The sequence below is a fragment of the Monopterus albus genome, unplaced genomic scaffold (assembly GCF_001952655.1).
Source record: "Monopterus albus unplaced genomic scaffold, M_albus_1.0 scaffold10.1, whole genome shotgun sequence".
Lineage (NCBI taxonomy): Eukaryota > Metazoa > Chordata > Actinopteri > Synbranchiformes > Synbranchidae > Monopterus > Monopterus albus.
Genome location: NW_018127890.1, coordinates 1,200,558 through 1,214,880, shown reverse-complemented (window position 1 = coordinate 1,214,880; position 14,323 = coordinate 1,200,558). Strand labels below are relative to the sequence as shown.

Below are 14,323 nucleotides of genomic sequence, written 5' to 3'. Positions count from 1 at the left end.
AATTACCACATTAAGTGGTAACTGTACTTCATGTAGGGTGTACTAGATGTGGTACTGATAACATACAGTAAGGCTGGGCCACTAGAGCCAACTACTGCTGTCAGTGAGCAGAGAGCATCTGCGGAACCGCTGGAGCTAGTCCAAAGCCTGATTAAACACTAGCATGCACACTGAGACAGACATGGCGACACAAAGAAGGAGCTCCGTGTCCGTGTGTGTTGATGCATTTGCAGTTGTTTCAGTGTGTGTGTCTTCCCACAGAGTTATTGATCACGACCTAAAGTGAGTGGCTAATCAGGGGCTGATGGTGATGTTTTATGTATCCTACATCCATAAAGGCTTGTTCTACAAGACGTACACAGAGAGACATGCACGCATACACGTGCACACTGTAACACCACTCAACAGAACAGGAACTTTATTGATTTACACATAATTGGCTGAGGCCCTTCTTGAGGAGAGAAATATGCATGGCAAGGGATCGCCATGTCAATAAGTGGTGTGCTTGTGTGCATGTTGTAACTGTACGCTAAGAGCCTGTTAAGACATGTCATTCGCTGTAAAAACAGAAAACACACGTGCACAATTGCTCCTGGGAGCTGGCCCATGATTTAGCTGCTTCATTACCATGTCGGCAGCTAAAATTAACCTTTCTGGTTGACTGTTAACCTTGTGTGTAGTCTGTGCGTATGTGTGTGTCTGAGCACAGCCATGATAAAGCAAGTGTAGTGTTAAGTAAATTTAAGTGAGTTAACTAGCAGATACAGCAGTTGAATACACACAAAGAACACACAAAAGCACAGTAGAGTCCCACCGCTCGCTCTGGAGAAAAGCTGTCTCGTATGACACAACACGCAAACACACACACATCCTTCTGTCCTTATACTCTACATAAAAACACAGTTTCCCTGTTAGATGTCACCCAGGGTCACCCAATTCACTGAGGTCAGTCCAGTTTGATCCAACCTCAAACCCAGCCGAGCGTGATTTCCTGTATCTTGCCACTGGGTTTCACTCAGAAGCCTGGGCTTGTGTTCCGTCAAGTACAAATGCTGCACAGTTCACGTGTTCATGAGGTAAAGCTTTCCTATAGACTGTCACATGCTACTACTTCCCATTTAGAGGAACAACACCACACCACTTTGTCTAGTGAGTACTGAGACAAAGTTAAGATTTAAAATAATGGAATTTATAAATAAAATGTAGTTGGCTACTGTAATAAAACATTTAGTATTTTTACAGACCTGCCTCTTTCCTAACCATCTGCCCCTAATACCAAAAAGAATCATTGGTTCCAGCCCATCATACACCACCATTTAAGGTGCATGTCGGTGGGTGTCCCAAGTGTCGGCATAGCTCAAACTGAATAGACTGGTAAGCTATTGATTGGCAATAATTTATGGTTTAATCTGCCAAGATGAGCCACCTAAGACAAGCTGTCTACTTACCTTTTAAGAGCTCTGTTAGAGCTCACACTAAAGATGGTTCGCATGTGTGTCACTGAGACCTAATTTACTCCTTCACAGGCCATTTAGACCACACATATACACAGAAACACAGTGACAGAATGACACTTAATGCGCACACATCTTTCTCATTTTTGTACCAGTCCATCACTTGTTATGTGTCTCTCTCTCCATTCTTAATGTCTACTCTCACCACATCAGTCAGTCTCTGGCTGATTTATTTATGATACATGTTGAAACTGCATCTCCAGGAGCTCCTAGTGTGTTTCAAAGGGACATTTAATTTAACATCTAAAGTGCAAGAAGGAAATTAAATTGACCCTCTGCTACTGTAAATGAAAATGGGATTTTTGTCCACTCTGGACATATAGTAAGTGCTGTATGAGACACATGAAGGAAGACGCGTTTCTGTTAAATTAAAACATCAAGATCAGAAAATCATTTTATTCATGATTACAGCCACAATATTAGAATGTTTTTAAATGTGTTAGCTATGGTACGTAGCCGAAATGATATGTGCTCACACTTTAGATACGTTTAACAAACACTTGTAAAAGTAAAATGGCAGCTCACAGATACACTTTTGAAAAATCCATATTATCAAAGTCTGATTACATTATTAAGAAAGTTCTCACTGGGACAGAGTTTATGTCCAGTCTCCCTCTTTTGACCTTTCTCTTCTCAGCTCCCACAGGACTGTCTCCACCGCAGTTGCATCCAGTAAATGAAACCACCATTCAGATAGACTGGGACACCCCAGCCCAACTCAATGGGCCACACCCACTGTATCAGGTCTGTTACATTCACATTACCTGCTGAAGTGACCCGCATCAGTTTTTTCCCCTCTCCGTACACCTTTTAACAGTTGTATGAACAAACCAAATCAAAATTTTTTCCCCAAATCAGATCTGGGCCACTTCCCTAAGTGCTCCTAGATTCAATTCTGATCCTATCCCTGACCATATGAACGCTGTCTGAAAGGTCAAATCGGATTACATGGTTGTTTTAACATGTCCCTTCTCTGCACATATCACCTGTCATCATTTAATGCTGGCCCCCCACAGACTGGTAAAAATAAACCTGGAGGAGAGCGACGACAGCAATGAGGGTCACCAGAAAGATGAGTCGAACATTTATAGAGAAGCTTCTGATCAAGCCAAACTGGAAGGAACATGTTGTAACCGAGCGGTTTTAATGCAAGTTGACCATCAAACAAATGATGTTACTGTTATTCTTCCTCACATTTCAGGCGTGGCAGCTTAGGACATCAGCGATGTTCACACTGAAGCTGAGTGTGACCCATCAAGACAAAATTATTGGGTCTGACCAAAAGACTAGAAGCATGAAGGCAATGCCGGTCTGTCAGCTGGTCTGTCACTTTGGGCCACACTGAATTATTACAACCACTACCAGATGGATCGCTATGAACCTTTTTACACTCATTCATCGCGCTCAGAGGATAACTCTTTATATCTTTTCTGACTTTTCCTGTAGTGTCACTAGCAGGTTAAAGTTTTTACTGAGGCAAATTTGTGATGTTGTGCTATATAGAGTAAATAAAATGTGACTTGACTTCAGAATATCTCAGTGAAAACATCTTATCATGCTGATGTTAGAGAAAGTCGTATCGTCCCATCCCTACCGTTTGCAGTTATCCACAATTCATGACTGAAGTTTTATTTAACGATATGACAGTGATGTTATCCAGTATATTATTGTTATTTCAGGTGGAGAGGACAGATGTTTCACTTTCCAACCCACAAGAGCCTGTTGTCAGAGGAACCAGATTCCCTGGAAACGGTTACTACCTTTTTCCCAGTGACATCCTTCCAGTCAGTGTGAACTTTGCTGGTAAGAATGCAGATGTCTGTGTGTGGGTTGTGCTGTCAGAAAATGGACAGTATGCCTGAATTGTTGTAAATTTTTGGGTGCGAACACTGTATATACATACCTGTTTTTGCGGTGTACAGTGATCACGCTGCAGTCTCTGTCTTTTAATGAAATCCTTTAGAATGACTTCCACAGTCATCTTAAAGGACAATTATCTTTCTGTTTACCAGCATCATTAAAGGGTTGAGCTGCACAGCCAAACATGTTCTGCTTCATCTGAGAACATCATCCAGTCTGACGCTCATAATTAATGACTGCTGATACTAATCAGTGGGATTTGAGTGGGCATAGCTCATCGATGGCACTTGAGATTACTTCACTGTCCTCCACAAACATCACCAGTTACGTCTCTTGGTGCTGGAGAAATGTTTAAATTTGGGTGGTAATTAAAACCTTTACAAGTCATGTCAAAACTATATGACAACATGTCAAATTAATTTACAAAACCCGTTTGTAAAACTTGCTGCAAATTTCTGATACTTTCTTAGCATAAAGGTTTTCATCAGTAATCCTTATGTAACCGTGCTAAACTGTACTTGATCCAACAAAGTTCTTTGTGCTGGTCTCATAATCTTGTTCCATATGTTTGCCACCCACAAAGTGGGAAACCATGTACTCCCCAAGTTGAAGTCCTAAGTACATGCTCTAAAATATACTTAAAATACACAAGTATAAGTACTGCAGTAAGAAAACAATGTACTTTAAGCAATATAGAATTTGATGCTGTTGATAACATGGTGTGAATCTAGTTTGTTCAACAAAGTTTTAAAGGTATGGAAGCCCGTTTCCGCCAGTACAAAAAAATTTTTTTGATCTACAAAATCATAATTATGAGATAAAAAGTCAAAATTTCAACTAAGTCAAAATTATGAGATAAAGTCAAAATTTCGACTTAGTAAGTTAAAATTATGAAATCAAAAATTTGAAATTTCGACTTAGTTAAGTCAAAATTATGAGATAAAAAGTCAAAATTTCGACTTGGTAAGTCATAATTATGAGATAAAAAGTCAAAATTTCGACTTACCTAAGTCAGAATTATGAGATAAAAAGTCAAAATGTCAACTTACCTAAGTCAGAATTATGAGATAAAAAGTCAAAATGTCAACTTACCTAAGTCAGAATTATGAGATAAAAAGTCAAAATGTCAACTTACCTAAGTCAGAATTATGAGATAAAAAGTCAAAATGTCAACTTACCTAAGTCAGAATTATGAGATAAAAAGTCAAAATGTCAACTTACCTAAGTCAGAATTATGAGATAAAAAGTCAAAATGTCAACTTACCTAAGTCAGAATTATGAGATAAAAAGTCAAAATGTCAACTTACCTAAGTCAGAATTATGAGATAAAAAGTCAAAATGTCAACTTACCTAAGTCAGAATTATGAGATAAAAAGTCAAAATGTCAACTTACCTAAGTCAGAATTATGAGATAAAAAGTCAAAATGTCAACTTACCTAAGTCAGAATTATGAGATAAAAAGTCAAAATGTCAACTTACCTAAGTCAGAATTATGAGATAAAAAGTCAAAATGTCAACTTACCTAAGTCAGAATTATGAGATAAAAAGTCAAAATGTCAACTTACCTAAGTCAGAATTATGAGATAAAAAGTCAAAATGTCAACTTACCTAAGTCAGAATTATGAGATAAAAAGTCAAAATGTCAACTTACCTAAGTCAGAATTATGAGATAAAAAGTCAAAATGTCAACTTACCTAAGTCAGAATTATGAGATAAAAAGTCAAAATGTCAACTTACCTAAGTCAGAATTATGAGATAAAAAGTCAAAATGTCAACTTACCTAAGTCAGAATTATGAGATAAAAAGTCAAAATGTCAACTTACCTAAGTCAGAATTATGAGATAAAAAGTCAAAATGTCAACTTACCTAAGTCAGAATTATGAGATAAAAAGTCAAAATGTCAACTTACCTAAGTCAGAATTATGAGATAAAAAGTCAAAATGTCAACTTACCTAAGTCAGAATTATGAGATAAAAAGTCAAAATGTCAACTTACCTAAGTCAGAATTATGAGATAAAAAGTCAAAATGTCAACTTACCTAAGTCAGAATTATGAGATAAAAAGTCAAAATGTCAACTTACCTAAGTCAGAATTATGAGATAAAAAGTCAAAATGTCAACTTACCTAAGTCAGAATTATGAGATAAAAAGTCAAAATGTCAACTTACCTAAGTCAGAATTATGAGATAAAAAGTCAAAATGTCAACTTACCTAAGTCAGAATTATGAGATAAAAAGTCAAAATGTCAACTTACCTAAGTCAGAATTATGAGATAAAAAGTCAAAATGTCAACTTACCTAAGTCAGAATTATGAGATAAAAAGTCAAAATGTCAACTTACCTAAGTCAGAATTATGAGATAAAAAGTCAAAATGTCAACTTACCTAAGTCAGAATTATGAGATAAAAAGTCAAAATGTCAACTTACCTAAGTCAGAATTATGAGATAAAAAGTCAAAATGTCAACTTACCTAAGTCAGAATTATGAGATAAAAAGTCAAAATGTCAACTTACCTAAGTCAGAATTATGAGATAAAAAGTCAAAATGTCAACTTACCTAAGTCAGAATTATGAGATAAAAAGTCAAAATGTCAACTTACCTAAGTCAGAATTATGAGATAAAAAGTCAAAATGTCAACTTACCTAAGTCAGAATTATGAGATAAAAAGTCAAAATGTCAACTTACCTAAGTCAGAATTATGAGATAAAAAGTCAAAATGTCAACTTACCTAAGTCAGAATTATGAGATAAAAAGTCAAAATGTCAACTTACCTAAGTCAGAATTATGAGATAAAAAGTCAAAATGTCAACTTACCTAAGTCAGAATTATGAGATAAAAAGTCAAAATGTCAACTTACCTAAGTCAGAATTATGAGATAAAAAGTCAAAATGTCAACTTACCTAAGTCAGAATTATGAGATAAAAAGTCAAAATGTCAACTTACCTAAGTCAGAATTATGAGATAAAAAGTCAAAATGTCAACTTACCTAAGTCAGAATTATGAGATAAAAAGTCAAAATGTCAACTTACCTAAGTCAGAATTATGAGATAAAAAGTCAAAATGTCAACTTACCTAAGTCAGAATTATGAGATAAAAAGTCAAAATGTCAACTTACCTAAGTCAGAATTATGAGATAAAAAGTCAAAATGTCAACTTACCTAAGTCAGAATTATGAGATAAAAAGTCAAAATGTCAACTTACCTAAGTCAGAATTATGAGATAAAAAGTCAAAATGTCAACTTACCTAAGTCAGAATTATGAGATAAAAAGTCAAAATGTCAACTTACCTAAGTCAGAATTATGAGATAAAAAGTCAAAATGTCAACTTACCTAAGTCAGAATTATGAGATAAAAAGTCAAAATGTCAACTTACCTAAGTCAGAATTATGAGATAAAAAGTCAAAATGTCAACTTACCTAAGTCAGAATTATGAGATAAAAAGTCAAAATGTCAACTTACCTAAGTCAGAATTATGAGATAAAAAGTCAAAATGTCAACTTACCTAAGTCAGAATTATGAGATAAAAAGTCAAAATGTCAACTTACCTAAGTCAGAATTATGAGATAAAAAGTCAAAATGTCAACTTACCTAAGTCAGAATTATGAGATAAAAAGTCAAAATGTCAACTTACCTAAGTCAGAATTATGAGATAAAAAGTCAAAATGTCAACTTACCTAAGTCAGAATTATGAGATAAAAAGTCAAAATGTCAACTTACCTAAGTCAGAATTATGAGATAAAAAGTCAAAATGTCAACTTACCTAAGTCAGAATTATGAGATAAAAAGTCAAAATGTCAACTTACCTAAGTCAGAATTATGAGATAAAAAGTCAAAATGTCAACTTACCTAAGTCAGAATTATGAGATAAAAAGTCAAAATGTCAACTTACCTAAGTCAGAATTATGAGATAAAAAGTCAAAATGTCAACTTACCTAAGTCAGAATTATGAGATAAAAAGTCAAAATGTCAACTTACCTAAGTCAGAATTATGAGATAAAAAGTCAAAATGTCAACTTACCTAAGTCAGAATTATGAGATAAAAAGTCAAAATGTCAACTTACCTAAGTCAGAATTATGAGATAAAAAGTCAAAATGTCAACTTACCTAAGTCAGAATTATGAGATAAAAAGTCAAAATGTCAACTTACCTAAGTCAGAATTATGAGATAAAAAGTCAAAATGTCAACTTACCTAAGTCAGAATTATGAGATAAAAAGTCAAAATGTCAACTTACCTAAGTCAGAATTATGAGATAAAAAGTCAAAATGTCAACTTACCTAAGTCAGAATTATGAGATAAAAAGTCAAAATGTCAACTTACCTAAGTCAGAATTATGAGATAAAAAGTCAAAATGTCAACTTACCTAAGTCAGAATTATGAGATAAAAAGTCAAAATGTCAACTTACCTAAGTCAGAATTATGAGATAAAAAGTCAAAATGTCAACTTACCTAAGTCAGAATTATGAGATAAAAAGTCAAAATGTCAACTTACCTAAGTCAGAATTATGAGATAAAAAGTCAAAATGTCAACTTACCTAAGTCAGAATTATGAGATAAAAAGTCAAAATGTCAACTTACCTAAGTCAGAATTATGAGATAAAAAGTCAAAATGTCAACTTACCTAAGTCAGAATTATGAGATAAAAAGTCAAAATGTCAACTTACCTAAGTCAGAATTATGAGATAAAAAGTCAAAATGTCAACTTACCTAAGTCAGAATTATGAGATAAAAAGTCAAAATGTCAACTTACCTAAGTCAGAATTATGAGATAAAAAGTCAAAATGTCAACTTACCTAAGTCAGAATTATGAGATAAAAAGTCAAAATGTCAACTTACCTAAGTCAGAATTATGAGATAAAAAGTCAAAATGTCAACTTACCTAAGTCAGAATTATGAGATAAAAAGTCAAAATGTCAACTTACCTAAGTCAGAATTATGAGATAAAAAGTCAAAATGTCAACTTACCTAAGTCAGAATTATGAGATAAAAAGTCAAAATGTCAACTTACCTAAGTCAGAATTATGAGATAAAAAGTCAAAATGTCAACTTACCTAAGTCAGAATTATGAGATAAAAAGTCAAAATGTCAACTTACCTAAGTCAGAATTATGAGATAAAAAGTCAAAATGTCAACTTACCTAAGTCAGAATTATGAGATAAAAAGTCAAAATGTCAACTTACCTAAGTCAGAATTATGAGATAAAAAGTCAAAATGTCAACTTACCTAAGTCAGAATTATGAGATAAAAAGTCAAAATGTCAACTTACCTAAGTCAGAATTATGAGATAAAAAGTCAAAATGTCAACTTACCTAAGTCAGAATTATGAGATAAAAAGTCAAAATGTCAACTTACCTAAGTCAGAATTATGAGATAAAAAGTCAAAATGTCAACTTACCTAAGTCAGAATTATGAGATAAAAAGTCAAAATGTCAACTTACCTAAGTCAGAATTATGAGATAAAAAGTCAAAATGTCAACTTACCTAAGTCAGAATTATGAGATAAAAAGTCAAAATGTCAACTTACCTAAGTCAGAATTATGAGATAAAAAGTCAAAATGTCAACTTACCTAAGTCAGAATTATGAGATAAAAAGTCAAAATGTCAACTTACCTAAGTCAGAATTATGAGATAAAAAGTCAAAATGTCAACTTACCTAAGTCAGAATTATGAGATAAAAAGTCAAAATGTCAACTTACCTAAGTCAGAATTATGAGATAAAAAGTCAAAATGTCAACTTACCTAAGTCAGAATTATGAGATAAAAAGTCAAAATGTCAACTTACCTAAGTCAGAATTATGAGATAAAAAGTCAAAATGTCAACTTACCTAAGTCAGAATTATGAGATAAAAAGTCAAAATGTCAACTTACCTAAGTCAGAATTATGAGATAAAAAGTCAAAATGTCAACTTACCTAAGTCAGAATTATGAGATAAAAAGTCAAAATGTCAACTTACCTAAGTCAGAATTATGAGATAAAAAGTCAAAATGTCAACTTACCTAAGTCAGAATTATGAGATAAAAAGTCAAAATGTCAACTTACCTAAGTCAGAATTATGAGATAAAAAGTCAAAATGTCAACTTACCTAAGTCAGAATTATGAGATAAAAAGTCAAAATGTCAACTTACCTAAGTCAGAATTATGAGATAAAAAGTCAAAATGTCAACTTACCTAAGTCAGAATTATGAGATAAAAAGTCAAAATGTCAACTTACCTAAGTCAGAATTATGAGATAAAAAGTCAAAATGTCAACTTACCTAAGTCAGAATTATGAGATAAAAAGTCAAAATGTCAACTTACCTAAGTCAGAATTATGAGATAAAAAGTCAAAATGTCAACTTACCTAAGTCAGAATTATGAGATAAAAAGTCAAAATGTCAACTTACCTAAGTCAGAATTATGAGATAAAAAGTCAAAATGTCAACTTACCTAAGTCAGAATTATGAGATAAAAAGTCAAAATGTCAACTTACCTAAGTCAGAATTATGAGATAAAAAGTCAAAATGTCAACTTACCTAAGTCAGAATTATGAGATAAAAAGTCAAAATGTCAACCTTTGGGTCATTGTTTGTTTTGTAAGCTTCAAGCCAGATCATCTTTCTTGAAAACCCATCAATGCATCCACTTATTGCAATTCCAAATGGCTTAAGCTTATCATAGCCATCAATGTGCCAGACATAGTTTGGACCACAGCTGTGATAAACACGCCTTCGCAGCCCTCAGATCAACACCTTCACCATCCAATAAACAGAGCAGAATTCGAACAGTTTCTCTGTCAGTTACAATTCCATGCAGCCAACATTTTTGGTGCATCCATCTATAACCATGAGACTGACCAGATGTTTCCAGTTGCTGTTCAATGAAAGCTGCCACATCAGCCACACTGGTTTTGTTCTTTCGATGCCAGAGCTGCTTCTTGCTTAAAATCCTCTCAAGGGTGCGCTTGCTTCGAACAATCCCGTGAGAATCAGAGAGTAAATGAAGTATTTCCTCTGTGGTAAAGCCATGCTTAAAGTAATCATCAATGTAGTCACAATCCATCTCCTTGGAAAATTCAGTGAAATGTTGCCTTGAGAAATGCTTGAAGTTAAATGTTAAAAATCTCATAATTATGACTTAGGTAAGTCTAAATTTTGACTTTTTATCTCATAATTATGACTTTGTAGATCAAAAAAATTTTTTGTACTGGCGGAAACGGGCTTCCATATGAAGGTAAAAAAATATGACAAAAAAAAAAATCTAATGACTGATAAAATAAGTGTCCACGATCTGTATCAATATGGTGACTTGGGGTGGAACCACAACAGGACAGCTGCTAAGTGGAGCCAACTTTAACCTCTTTATGTTAATCCATAATAATTCATCATCATTTATTGCTTTATCAAATTCGGCATTAGGAATCTAAATCTGCAAAGTAAGTAGGACTGTCAAATCATATATAGCGAGTAAAAAGTATAGTATTTCAATCTAAATTGTAATGGAGTAAAATAAAATGGAAATACTTCATTAATGTACAAGAAGCTCAAAACTGTACTTGAGTATTTAGTTCCTTTCCACCTCTGCCAGGAGACATTTCACTATTTACTATTAACACTGGGATTATTTAAACTCTTGTGTGTTCACCTCTCCCCTTTGTTCTTCATGAAGGTGCCGTCTCTCCCATTAAATGTTATGGGTCACCTTGTTATATTTTTATTCCAACAAACAGCTGATTATTTAATTTTTTATACCAACGGTTTCTTGCCTCTTCATGTGCTTTTTAAGCTGATAACTCTTTACTTTTCTTTGTGTTCTTTTGGGGTTGTCAAGAAATTCCAGCAGCTGGTTCGCCTTTTATTCGTTGTCTTAACTGGTTCTGGTTGTTGTTTCCTACACTTTTATCTCAGAACAACAAATTGTGATGTTTGATCTTCATGCACCTTCAGTACAAAAGTAAATAGATCTGTCTGAACACTGCCAGCAAATAGATGATGATTTTTGCTATTGAGAGGTGCTTCTCATCTCCTCCACACTCCCCCTTCATAAAGGGTAATGGATCAGACAATCGCTTTCAGACCGGATCTATTCTGGACCATCAGTGTGTCGGCAGTCCTCAAACCATCGCCCTTTTACAACCGTCAATACTAATAGCATCATCTACAGACAATTATTCCCATCAAAGTTCATGGAACACAGAACAAATCAAAGCCAAATCGGATTATGAATGCAATGCAGTGTAATGCCCCCTCGAGAGTCAATTGATCAGAGGAGATACTCGTCAATCGCTGAAGTCTTGTGGAAACCGAGTAACTCCGGCAGTGAGAACTGTACAGTTTATCAGTGAGTTGAATCTTTGTGTAGTCTTTTGTTGTTGTTGTTGTTGTTGTTCAGTTCTATAATATAAGACCTCATGGTGTGTTATTTAGAAAAGGTGACAAACATTTTTTATACTTGCTTGTTAATTTGGTTCTTTTGAACCTTGAGAAAACAATAAGTTAAGGCCCCCCCCCAACAGCAGCACTGATGAATTCAAAAATCCTACTGGGCTTTTTGTTGGAAACAACAGCTATATAATTAACATTATGGACCATTTTATCAACATTGATAATCATTTGTTTCCATGAATTGTTCATTGAGGTACTTACTTCTCGCTTTCTCATTTACTCAATGTGAATTAAAGGCAGGCTTAATATTCTCAATGTTAACTCCTAGATAAGAGCAGAATTGTTTGCCATGTACATGCATGTTATTTTTACCTGTAATATTATGACAGCATTACTTAAATTATCTTTGGCCAAATAGCTTCTTCTCCATGCTCAATTATTGTGATAGGAGTCCATTTTACCCTAAAGTCTGTTCACTTGTGATTAACGACGCCTCTTAATGCTGAATGGATTTAGGGTGCAGTACTGGAGGTCAGTATTTACCACACTGAATCCTACTTTGGATGAAACAGGACGAGAACCATATGCAATTATGTTGTGATATGAATACCCCGTAAGTGCTTGTTACCATAAATACATGTTAGTCCATTCATCTTATCTGTAATGTTTGTGTCTAAAGCCCTATGATGTGACTTCCTACTGTCCTTGTTCATCTTTAAATTAGGGGCTCTGTGTATCTCAGCTAAGACTGAAATAGATTATTCCTTGTAAAAATAATGTATTTAAATGGATACTGGTTCAAAACAAATGATAGTCTTCTCCCCTCATTTGTAATTCTTCAGTGTTTGTGCCTGAATGGGCTCATATTTTCACTAATCCAGATGTAGTTCTTCAACTCAACAGTAAATGAAGAGAGATGAAACATCAAAACATATTTTTGGGAAATATGAATACACAGATAAACAGCTTTGGATAATTTCCAGACATGTCTTATACAGTATGTTGCTGCAGCACTACTGCAACAACAGCGCAGGAAAGAGGGAAATGTTAAATGATACAAATTATTTTTCCTAATTAATATGATTGATTGCCAGACACTGACGTTGAGAGGAGAGGGGGAGAAATCTGTGAAGGGAAAGTTTGCACAGACATCATTAGTTTTTCCCCATTTAAAGATTAATCAGAAGAGGCTGGGCTCTTTAATTCTGTCATTTGTATATTTAATGGGCTGCTGCAGAATCTATGGGTGTAATTAGCTAGCTGCCGCGCTCTCATTAATACGCCAGGCTCTGATTAATGCCAGTAGAGAGCTAACATGACTGGAGTTATTCAGGTTGTGTTGTGTAGGTGATTACATGCAACCTCCACTGTTTAGTGAGACAGAAAGAGGGGAGAAACAATACGACAACACATGAAACAGTATTACCTAATGAATAATACAGTTTCAGGGTTTAAATGGTTAAATATTGCTGCTTGGTAATATAACAAATCCTCTCTGTTCAAACAGGCACACAGAGGCAACACTACAACATCCCGTATGAACAAGGAACTTCCATTTAATCGTTTTTAATTTATATTTTAAAAAAAAAAAGAGTTTAAACAATGTAAATCTTTCACTTGTTTCTAGAGTTAGTGCGAGTATAATTGGTTTTATGTACTTGTAGGTAATAAAATGTATTCTTTACAGTACATTAAGCAGTATATCACCTATTAAAAAACCTTCTGGTTTGGGCACAGCAGCACTGTGAACAACACAGGTTAGTTTTACTGACAAAGGTCTTAAGTTCTCTGAAAGCTTTCAGGCAAGAAGAGAGTCTGTCATGGCTGTAATGCTGCTGCTGGTTTCTAAATGAGAATTCACAATATGTAAAATGTTTATTATTGGTTACATATGGCACGTTTTTCCTCTGCTGAGGCCTAAGGATGGTGACGTTGTTTGGCCAGTTGGTCAGTCTCTGCACCAGAGTAGGATATCTTCACATCTAATGGACAATTTGCCATGGAATCTGATATTAATACTTATTACCCCTGGCCAAGACCTCCACGTTTGCACAAGTAGTAGTATGAGAATGTAATGAGCCGCTTGGCAGGGATCCAGACTTGATTTAATGGAGTTCCTTTGGTGGCACATCCAGGACAAACTTCAAACTCAAAGAAAAGAAACACTGTCACAATGTTTGTGTCATTGTTGTGTTGTAGTGTGTATGTTGCCACCATGGTTTAAAAGCACAGTTTTAGATTTTTGATCCTAAATACTGATTTTTGACTGAATATTTAAAAAATATTTTGTTTTTAATTTAGAAAACTAGTAGGCCAGTGGTTGAAACAGGAAGCTCATTACATATTATATCAAATTTGAATTTGATTTAACTGATTAGTATCTTATTCATAGTCAACTTGAAATGAAAGAGAAGGATAAGGCACACATACTGCAACAAGCAAAGAAGCTTAAAGGATCTAATATTTATATAAATGAAGATTACACCGAGTCTGTGAGGAAGAGAAGAAGGGAGTTGATGCCGATGTTAAGGGAGGCCAGGGCGAGGGGAGACATCGCGTTCCTGCGGTATGACCGACTAGTGACCCGTCCT

The 14,323-nt window shown here is 34.4% G+C and overlaps 1 protein-coding gene across 1 annotated transcript in view; it reads left to right on the top strand.

Moving 5' to 3' along the window:
• Nucleotides 1-14,323, top strand: part of ush2a (Usher syndrome 2A (autosomal recessive, mild)) — a 208,689-nt gene that overhangs the window by 59,955 nt on the left and 134,411 nt on the right. Inside the window, 2 exon segments of the mRNA XM_020589916.1 lie at nucleotides 2,152-2,258; nucleotides 3,194-3,317. Coding sequence (XP_020445572.1) covers nucleotides 2,152-2,258; nucleotides 3,194-3,317 — 231 coding nt within the window.